At 38.1% G+C, this 11,475-nt stretch overlaps 1 protein-coding gene across 1 annotated transcript in view; it reads left to right on the plus strand.

Moving 5' to 3' along the window:
• Positions 1–10,987, plus strand: part of LOC110445865 (homeobox protein Mohawk-like) — a 55,734-nt gene extending 44,747 nt beyond the window's left edge. The window contains exon 2 of the mRNA XM_021490693.1: positions 10,642–10,987. Within this exon, the coding sequence (XP_021346368.1) occupies positions 10,642–10,972 (331 nt within the window). The 3' untranslated portion in view covers positions 10,973–10,987. The remainder of the gene's footprint in view (positions 1–10,641) is intronic.
• The last annotated feature ends 488 nt before the right edge of the window (positions 10,988–11,475 follow it).

The following is an 11,475-nucleotide window of genomic DNA, read 5'->3' on the forward strand; positions in this document are numbered from 1 at the left end:
CGGAGTTACAATTAGACCTGATAAGAAAAAGCGTAAGAATTGTTTATAACAGATGTTTGAGATATTGTGTCTGCATTTAGTGTAGATATTGAAACATTTAGCCGGTTATACTAGCGCGGCCAATACACAGCTGCGAGCCAGTTTTTGCATTAGTTCCGTACGTCAATGAAACTAAAAAAATAAAAATAAATATAAAAAAATCGTCAATATAAAATAATAACCTAATTCTGTATGGTCTGGCCAATGAGAAAGACTATCTCAACTAAAAATAGCTTTCGATTCGTCCCGGTTTTAAGGTCAAGATGATTTCATTATCATATAATGATAATTTTATTTCCCTATAAGGGAAGAAAGATATAAAACGTTGTCTTATTATTGTTCTAAGAGGCTTTCCTTAAATTCAACTCTTATCTAAATACACGCCGCTCTTTTTCATGAATATTAATACAAACAAACACTTTTCTTGCATCCTTCTTTGTCAAATGCCTATGGTGGTCGGGTGGCGCAGTGGATAGTTCACTCGCCTTTCACAGAGACGGCCGGGTTCAATCATCCGATTTGACAACACGTTGGTTTTCACATTAAGACGAAATGTACCAAGTTGGAATAGCTTGTTTCATTGTTGCTGTAAAGTAAATGAAATGCATGTCTACCCCTTATAAGGCAGGTCTTAATATACAGACAAACGTGGCAGAAAGAAAGTACCCGCGGTACGTCACATTGTATGTTATAAAGTAAATGAAATGCATGTCTACCCCTTATAAGGCAGGTCTTAATATACAGACAAACGACAAACGTGGCAGAAAGAAAGTACCCGCGGTACGTCACCTTGTATGCTATAAAGTAGATTTGTGTCAGTTCACAGAAGGATTTTTGCTTTTAAATGTCAACTTACGGAATAGGGTTTATAACATTATATATAACATACAGTGTACTCAAACTGAATCAGTTCATTGGTACACAAGATTTACCCATGGTGAACCCAAAGGAAAATAAAAACATAAATGAAATAGATACGTACGTACAGTATTATATTACAGTGTCATGCATCCTGACACGTGTTTTAAAGATATAAATAGATAACGTATACATAACTGATAGAAGCTACAGTGTAGCATTGACATTATAGCTTCGTGTTTAAAGGTGATTTACCGCCCAGGTGAAGTCAGCATATTATATATTATGTAAGTATTAACTTCAGATTTTCAACAGAGTCGAGACAGTCAAGTCATTGATCATAATTTGACGCCTAACATTTGAATTAGCGCCTGAGTCAGTCAAAATACATTCATATTGCTTTAAGTATGGACACTCTGGTGGCTTTCAAGCGTAAATGTCATTATTGATCAGGAAGTAACTATGAAAATCTTCTCTATTATTGACCAGACTCGAATCGCAAAGGGAGGTAACCAACTCTCAATGTTCGTGTGGGTTGTAGCTACATTGTAGGTCTGGTAACACGCTTGATTAATTAGTAGTTATACGATTTGGTTTGGTTTGTTTGTGTTTTACGTACTATTAACAGCTATGGTCATTTTAAGGATGCGCCAGGTTTTGGTGGTGGAGGAAAGCCGGAGTTCTCGGAGGAAAACCACCGACCTACGGTCAGTACCTGGCGAATGCCCCACGTACGCACATACCACACAAAACGAAACCGGTGTACACCCAAAAACGAAAAAGAAAAATAAGTTCCAGGTTGGTGTTTGTGATCATAATTTTTCCGTATAATAAGAATCCATTTGAATCGAGTTCAATCCACGTGACCCCAAACTCGCCCTGTAAACTATCCGACAGGGGGCGCTTATCACCTTACGAGATCAATGGATGAGGTTGCGGGATGTGAGTCGGAAGAGAGAGAGAGAGGAGGGAGGACGCACTCACAGGATTACAAAAGGGTAGATACAACCTTGTTTATCTGGCAAAAAATCCGCTATCAGAATACAAAAAAAAAAAAAAAATGCACGCGAAATGCACGCGAAGGGCTATGGGCACGTGTTTCTGACGAGGCGAAATGCATTCATACAGGTTTCCCACATCACTGAATCAACTGCACGTGCTGGGAGTGTGTATCTACCTTTGATTCATAACTACATTCCCTGATTGACGTAAATTATTCGTAAATGAAACTCATTATACTTTTTGTTTTGTGTAATGTACTAGTATTAGATATAAGAGCATTAACTAATAGCGTCTGAAGATGTTCGTGGGAACCCCCCATATTAACATCAATGGAAAACAACACATTCTCTAATGAAACTGGGAGAAGTCTGCTTCAATCTTGACTCCGGATAAAAGACAAACTGGTTAACTGATTTTATAAGGAATTCGGATAATAGGGGACCTGATTTTATGAGGAATTTGGATAAAAGGGGACCTATTATGATTGTTTATTTTATGATTGTTTCGGCGTCAACTTTGGTTGAAATTAATTCATGAAAAAACCAGAAATGTTAGATTTGTTGCTAAAGGGGTAGAATGCATTTGGAATGTAAAGGCTTTGTCGTATTTAAATGGAAAACACCTTAACGATAGAACAAACAAAATGATCCCTCTCAGATAGAAAGCTTTTGATCTGTCAACAGAACTGATGTTTAGTATATATTATTGTTAATATTTTGTCAAGATACTTATTAATATATTCATTTAATACCACCTTTTAACCTTCAAAAGGGTTCAGAAAATGTCATGGCCAAACGGTGCATATTCTACATGTACAAATTTATATATAAATCATGACAGGATAAAACCTTAAAAGCATGGTTAGCTTAACCTCAAAGTGAAAACATTTTCAAAATTATTTTTTTAAAAATAAATGAATAATATTCTAAATACATATATATTTGTCTATGTTGAGACCCTTATTGAGTAGTAATTTCCAGTGAGTAATTTAGATTCATCGTTTTAAAGAGTGAAGATTTTAGTTGATTTGAAGTCAAGTTAACAAAACCTTTGAGTACACTAGCTCCATTATGACATTCTCCTAAGTGCGAATTCGTGGGAGTCGGGCGAAAAATGTAGTCTCGCAATTGCGAGATCTAAGAAGAGTTCGACGATATTTAAATCTTTATTGTGCAAAAAGTAAATGACGTTCTCGATCGTTCGAGATCGGAGGTAGTCAGACGAGTTTTGAGATTTTCTTTGTTTCAACGACATTCTTACACGCTGCAGTCCAGATTTGCGGCTTTCTAACAAGATTTGAGATTTGTACTTGGCTAAAGTAAAGGAAGCAAAAGTCGGGTTAGTCTCGTTCAACCAGACTCTTGTTGTCTGCGCAATCTATGCCGAATTACAAGTGATTAAGCGTCTGGTTGAACGAGACTAAAGTCGGGTACGTTTCGAGATTGGATGAAAATTGAAGAGTTCTGAGATTTTGTCTGGGGTCAAAAGTCATGTAAATATTTGAATTTGAGCTGAGATAATTCTTTTTTGGCTGTATTAATCATAAGATGGCCTATTATGTCAACTTAACATCGTTTTAAGCACTTTATGCTGCTAAAGGCATATCCTTAAAAACCTTAGTTGGCTTATTTGTGAGATCCGGAATTAACGAACATTTACTTAAAAGTCCATAACAAACTTGAGAGAAAGCTCTTCTGGCCCATCACAAGTCACTTTGGGTCATTGTGCTTTGAAATTGTGGTGAAAAGCGATTAGAATTAAAACATTTATGTTGGCCAGGTCATTATTAATCTCCCAAACCTAAAGAACACGTTCAAAGGGGGTGAATATTTGCTGTGTCCCAATTAATTTACACACTAAAGTACCGATATGTGAGTATTTGTACCTGTATACGTAAATAGGTAGCCATTCCCCAAGGGCTCCCGTAGACTTGGTCGATTCCAAGTCGATGTTGTAATCCATTATTGCCTGCAGGAAAACAAGGTCAAAATGAAATAAATCGGTACCAATCACCGGAATGGCACTTGTTACCATGGAAACGTACCCTCTAATCAATAGCGTTCGGGAACATTGATACATAATAACCTCCGCTTCGAGATTATTCCGCCTCTTCCGGTGGCTTTATTTGACAATGCTACACGACCGCCTATGTTGTATTAAATACATCTGGTACCAGAAACAGTATTTCTTTTCGTGATAGTCGTTCGCGGCCGTTTGTACTTAAAATTGTGGTCCAAAATGATACGTGTTTTACTGGCGCTTTCCACAATAATGCAGGACATCTTCGTGTTTGTAGTATCTGTCTATTCACTCGGTACAAAGAAACCTGTCTAACTTCACAGCACAAGTACACAATTTCATACATACTGTAAAAAAATCTCAAACTATCGAAATTGCCAGCACGTGTAAAACCTCAGAGATGAGCAATGCGGTTTGGGTAGACCAATAGCTACTATCGGAGGCCTGCAAGGATAATGATGATTTGAGTAGATACACACTCGAAGCATTTTGATGAAATGTTTATATAGTGGGTCAATTCTACTGAATATCAACGTGTCACAATAGCGCCCTCTACCTTCAGTACATTGCACACAGGATATGAGAGTCACAAAGATCGGTCGTTATATCAGTCGCCTATTTGTTTTTACCTGAAGGGGGATGATGGTTTGGATGAAGATGATGTAGAAAACATCACTGTATTTAATAATGATATAATTTAGTTTGGTTTGTATCGCGATTTTCATTGGATTATTTTTATAGTGCACGCACGAGGAGACTTTGAAACACGGCCACTGATTTTAGTGGCCGTGTTTCAAAGTCTCCTCGTGCGTGCACTATAAAAATAATCCAATGAAAATTTAAAAATTTAAAAATGTAAAAAGAACATTTCTATAGAAAAAATATTCATAACAGAATTAATTTCATCCTTTCCGCATTGAATTTGACGTTGACAAATCGTCAACGTCAAATTCAATGCGGAAAGGATGAAATTAATTCTGTTATAAATATTTTTTCTATAGAAATGTTCTTTTTAAATTTTGAAATAACCTATCATATTTGACCTACATCAATCCTTTTTTGGCGTATCGATAGATAAATTAGTAACTTTATCGTGTTTCGGTTATCAATTCTTTGATCGGTCGTCCAATTTATTACTAAGTCCAAAAATTCATATCTAGCTGTCTGACCGCAAATACTCGATTACGTCCCCTCCATATCTGTCGTTGGTGAGCGTACATGTAGCTACCGCGGCCGCTTTTATAGGCCCAGCCCTAGAAATGAACATATTTAGAAAAATGTCCTTGTACTCATTTGAATACTACGTAAGTAACCTGTTGCAAGTTTTTGCTCATATATAATAATTATTAAACACTACATCTGGAATATGTGTTTTTCAAAATTCAAATAATAGTGGGTTTTTTTATGTAGTTATATAATTTTAAAAAGAGTTACTAATCGTTCGTCGTACAACAAGCTTGTACCTAGACACTGGTCCTATTTTAAACAAGACCGTTTTTGTATTCAGTTCAACACGCAATATCTTGATACGTTTGTCCAACCCTATGTAAACTTGCGTGGGTATTGGTGTATTCTAATATAAGGCGACCTTGAGTCACTTGAGCCGTAAAGGTCGTTAGATCTGCAGCGCAAGCAAATTCCCCCGAGACCATTGTTGATTATTTCTGCGATACAAACAAAATTTTCGATAGGACTGCGATAGCGGATGACGTAACATAACACTGGGTGGAATTGCAATTAGGAGAAAGTGAGAGCTGAATATTAATGAAAGCCTGAGTCGTTAATCGATCGTGTTTGATGAAGCCTTAATAAGTCGACGCAATCAAAATAGCGTTAACGTTCAACAAAAACGTGTGCGAATTGGTCGAGCGTTATACAAACGTACCAAGATCGTGTTTTCTTGAGAATGAAAGGTATGGCATTGGATCCAGACAAGGGCATCTTGTAACAACAATATTTACTATTATAGTAATCAAACCGCCACTGGTGAGTCAAAATATGTCTTTTCCTTTCTAGAATCTCTTCCTCTGGTCACCCCTGGAAGTCCAAGTGATGACCATCAATTATCAGTTGTAAAATCGGTCAATCGACCATCTGGCATTAGCTTGACCAGTGGTCAATCAGGTCGACCACCTCGAGGCTTTTAATCTTTATGCGGGCAGATATTTATAAACTCCAGCTGACTCAGCTAAAACAGCGCTACAGGTTCCCAGTGCACAAACGTTAAAGTGGTCGTTTCCAGTACCTAAACATGCAAGGCCCTGATTACGACAAAGTACTAGATCATTTTATCCCCTAAACCCCTTTACTTTAACCCGTAGAGAGGTTTGCTATCTGCTTTTAAAACATGTTTATGAAACCATAAAAATATAGCAAAGTATGTCTTTGGCATAATGAGCTACCAATTCAATATCTCTTTTCATTCTAACCCAAAAGTATCTCATATCTGCCTCGAATCCATCCATACGACTTTATCTGTTTATTGACGAAGAGTGCGCATGCTCTGAACGGATATCAGATGTTCGCGCGCATGTCACAACATGGCATCTCACTTGATGGGGTCAAGCGCCATATATGACTTTACGGGTGATCGCTTAAACCTAGGGTCAAGGTTAGACAGATAAGTCACATCACACTTATCGAAATAAATCGCTTTCGAGCGTGATTAAGACCGCATACCTGGTCATTTTGCGAGTCATTGTAAAACGATTTGGTCGCCTCTCAGTTATCACAGCTAACTACAGACGTTTCAAGTTAACTATTTTTCCTGGTTGTTGGGTCTGTATACTGTGTATCAATATCGCTCCGTGTCATAATTCATGCAATTAACAAATGTACTATACAATATAACAGAGAAATATTACTAATAGCTGTCCCGCCTGGCCGTGGTAATACACACACACACTCAAATACTAAGATTATTTCATTGTTTCCCATCGTACAGACTCCTCTGACTCTGTAATGATATAAGGTCAAACATTCCTGATTTTGAAATATTAAATACAAAACGTGTAATTTTAATGAGATTTAAGATGGCCACTACCACCGATGCACACTACTACAATGCTTATAAATACAAAAATAAATAAACAGATGCTATAGAAAATTTAATTTAGATAAACCTATACACGTAGCAGTTATGTTGCGATTAAGGCCCAGAGATACATCAGAATGGTTTACAGTTGATGGATATTTGAAAAGGAGTTTCTTTTGATGTTAAATTCATGGACATCTAACTGCTTATTAAAAACACGTATCTTTAACTATAGTATGATGTTAGAGTTATTTACGACAGGCTATTGTGATTCTGCTAAATGGTCTATAACTTCCACAGACGTTAAGTCGCAAATCCTTTTAAACAGAGGAAACACCAGCGTCTGTATCCTGTGACGGCGATACTAATTCAATAGTTTACATTTTATAAATACCATCTCACTCCGAATTTCCGGAATGACGTCCGTAACCAAATTTACTTTTATCAAGCTACGTTATTTAATGACACGTGTCACGGTGATTAAATATAAAACGCCATCTTCATAAAATTCGTTTTAGCCACCATTTTATTACACGTTGCCTGCCTCTGAGATACTAATCAGCCACCTCCTCTCTCATCTTTAGGACATTTGATCCGGGTTTAATTTCCCGTTTTTGGATTAATGTATGATAAATTACGTTCCCTCTCCTCCTCCGATTTTCATAATAGCCTGCGCGGGTAACTTGTATTTAGACACTGGAATTCTTTAAATTTCTGATGCAATGCGTTTCGAATTTTCTTTTAATTCTGCAATGATCGTTGCAAAATTTATTTTCGTTTCGTTTTTCTAACGTATTTATCAAATTTGATTTATATTCTTTTTAGATTAATCAAATTTGGCGCAGTAGAACTTCTATTCAAAAGAGAGAGCGGAAGACATGTGCCAATCAAAGCAAAATATTTGAAAATTATCAAAGACGTACCAATTCGAGTCAAAATACGGATCTAAAAGGAACTTTTTATGAAGTTTCCAAATGTAAATGACAGATAAATACTGCATACTTATGTAAACATTGTATACTTGGATACAATTCATACTGGCACTTGGTAATCAAACGATGATTGACGGATAAAAGCGCCATGAAGTCTAAATGTAATTAGAAAACATAACTAGTTGAAAATCACTTGATAGATCCAGCTGTATACACTTAAAATACATGTGCAATTCAAAAAGTTGTGGAGTTATACACGAATTATCGGCCATGTATGTCTTGACGTCTCAGTTCAGTTCTTTATTTGCTGCAGTTCTGCAACTTATGGTTATTACATTTGTATCTAGACGTTCTTCGGTTTTAACAGGTTCCGCTGTTGTTCAGCGCACGTGAAATAAATTAAGAAAAACAATTGCCACAACCATCAGCATACTCTTCATCTGGATCATGTACGCGCAAAAGAGCATGCGCATGCGCATGCGGAGAATTATTATGAAGAGTCTAATTAACCCCTTCCCTTGTGATTTGTATACAGCTGTTCCCAACTCAATTACAAAACCATCTGACATTGAGATATATATGAACACACACCTCAAACAGAGAACACTGAGGCTAATACCTCTATAAGTGTGAAATACACGTAACTACAGGTTATCCGTAGTGTAGCGGAACTTGACTGGGTCGGTCGTCGGCGATCAGGTAGCTCAATTGGTAGAGCGTCCGTCTAGAGTTCGGAGGTTCCCGGTTCGAGCCCCGGTCTGGTCGTGCATTTCTCTTTCTCTTGTTACAATAGTAATACAACCCTGAGGACATTGAAACCAGTTTGTTGTGACGTTGTCACGTGTTCTTGGCGTGTAAACTGTGAGCTGTCTTTGTTTTGTTAGAGAATATTAGCCTATGCTTGAGCTAAGAAAAATAATTGTTAGTTGTTTTTGAAACAACATGATTGTCATAATTCTACTTATTTAAGTAGGTAAGCAAGTTCTAGATAAAATTTGAAATCGTGTATGGTTTAAATAATTTTGTTGTGTGTAGGTTCAATAGTATCAGGAAAACATTCAAGTTTCAAAAAATAAAGGCATCATTTGATACATAAAGCGTCATATTCCTTTTGAAACACAGACAAAGCAGGTTTTTTTTTACACAACTGATAATACCCCAAACCGACCTGCACTTGAATGACTTTGACTCGAATAGGAACTATTATGTGTACGCTGCACTAAGTACGCTATGTAGCCTTGCGTTCAAAGGGATTAAGACTGTAGTTAAGAGAATTGCATTTCATTGCTCCACTTAAAAGAACATCAATTTGACGTAACACAGATCACGTGCGCAACATGCAAAGATAATTATACACGAAAATGGCAAAATTCCAAGTGAAAACATTCATAAAGCCAAATTTATAAAGTGCGAGTGAGTATATTTTTAACTTTAAAGTTAAACAGTTTTCCGGCTAGAAGGGGTTGTTATCTGAAGCCACACTTTTCTATGAACTTGTATATTATGAATTTTCTGGAGGTTAATTACCGAAACAGCAAAAATGATTTAAGACCTGGAATAAGATTTCCATTTGCAAAAGAAGAAAACAATTTTAAATCATCTCTGGATTAGAAAGATGTGAACTGAAATCTTTCGAAACCATTTTGTACCGCTATCCCCATGACGTCAATAGATTTAAAAATACAAGCATTATTATCTCCCAGTAATTGACTGTTAATTACAATGTCATTTTCATGTTTAGACATCTCAATTTAGATCGACCAATAGTATGCAACAGACCCCTGTGGTAGCTATACAACATAACCCTGTGGTAGCTATATAACAGACCCCTGTGATAGCTATACAACAGACCCCTGTGGCAGCTATGCGTCAGACCCTTGCGGTAGCTATACAACAGACCATTGTGGTAGCTATACAACAGACCCCTGTGATAGCTATACAACAGACCCATGTGGTAGCTATGCAACAGACCCCTGTGGTAGCTATACAACAGACCGCCGTGGTAGCTATACAACAGACCCCTGTGGTAGCTATACAACAGACCTCTGTGGTAGCTATGCAGCAGACCCCTGTGGTTGCTATGAAACAGTCCCCTGTGGTAGCTATGCAACAGACCCCTGTGATAGCTATGTAACAGACCCCTGTGGTAGCTATGCAACAGACCCCTGTGGTAGCTATAAAACAGACCGCTGTGGGAGCTATGCAGCAGACCCCTGTGGTAGTTATGTAACAGTCCCCTGTGGTAGCTATGCAACAGACCCCTGTGGTAGCTATGCAACAGACCCCTGTGGTAGCTATGCAGCAGAGCCCTGTGGTAGTTATGTGACAGTCCCCTGTGGTAGCTATGCAACAGACCCCTGTGGTAGCTATGCAACAGACCGATGTGGTAGGTATGCAGCAGACCCCTGTGGTAGCTATGTAACAGTCCCCTGTGGTAGCTATGTAACAGTCCCCTGTGGTAGCTGTACTCTGAGTGAGACAAGTATTCGACAGGTGACACTCAGGGAGTGCGAGAGGGTTGGTTTGAGCACAGAATCCATGCTTGAGCATGAGAATGGTTTCGTGAATACAGGTCATGAAGTACAGATTCAAAACAAACAGGGGACCTATACAAATCCTATAAAGATGTAAATGTAGGCATTTCATTTGTCATGAGATATTATTTTTACTTTCTAGCCTGTTAGTCTCTTGTGTTGCTCCAAAAAAATTCACTTATCCAGGTTATTTATCTTTGGCTTCTGTTTTCTGTCTTTTCAGTAACATCAAATTTCAAATGAAAGTTCGGCAAAAGCGACAGACAATGCAGAATATGACACGACCCTTAAAACAATGGCTATGTGATCACCGAGGGCACCCCTACCCCTCGAAACCGGAAAAGGAAATCCTGGCACGAGATTCTCGTATGTCTTTCGTTCAAGTCTCGAACTGGTTTGCAAATGCTAGACGGAGACTGAAGAGTACTGTCCAGGGCGACAACGTCACGTGGTCAAAAAGGGTGAAGCTTTACAATAGCAGAGTGACCGGAAACGCCGAACTTTTAAGTGTCAGTTCGGACGACAGTATATTTGACTCGGACGATGGTAAGTAATACGTATATATTTAATCCGTAACTACTCCTTGCCCCGGATAGGTAGTTATAAAACCAACGTCCCTGGTCTAACGGAGTTCCGTTCTCCGTACATGTTATATGATCCGGAGAAGTCCATCACTGGGAAACGTTTTAGTAAAGCAAAGGAATTTCTAAAATAACAAAATTTCTGGTTCCGGTGTTGTGACCTATTCCGGGATCCCTATAAAGTTGCTATTTCCATATATGGCAGGGGTGGATTGGATATTAACGGCTCACAGTAAAAACAATCTTAAATAACTTAACGTTTTCCTTTTAAAAGATTCTGACGTCATTTATTTAGTAACACACCCTCTAGTTAGCTCACCTGGCACGAAGTGCCAAGTGAGCTTATGCCGTGGCGCGGCGTCCGTCGTCCGTACGTCCGTCCGTCCGTCGTCCGAAAGAAAACAACTTCTTCTCAATAACAAAAATGCCCTGGGTGGTGATATTTGGCCAGTAGCAAGCTGAGATGAAGGGCTACA

Source organism: Mizuhopecten yessoensis, unplaced genomic scaffold, assembly GCF_002113885.1.
Source record: "Mizuhopecten yessoensis strain PY_sf001 unplaced genomic scaffold, ASM211388v2 scaffold2397, whole genome shotgun sequence".
Classification (NCBI taxonomy): Eukaryota; Metazoa; Mollusca; class Bivalvia; order Pectinida; family Pectinidae; genus Mizuhopecten; species Mizuhopecten yessoensis.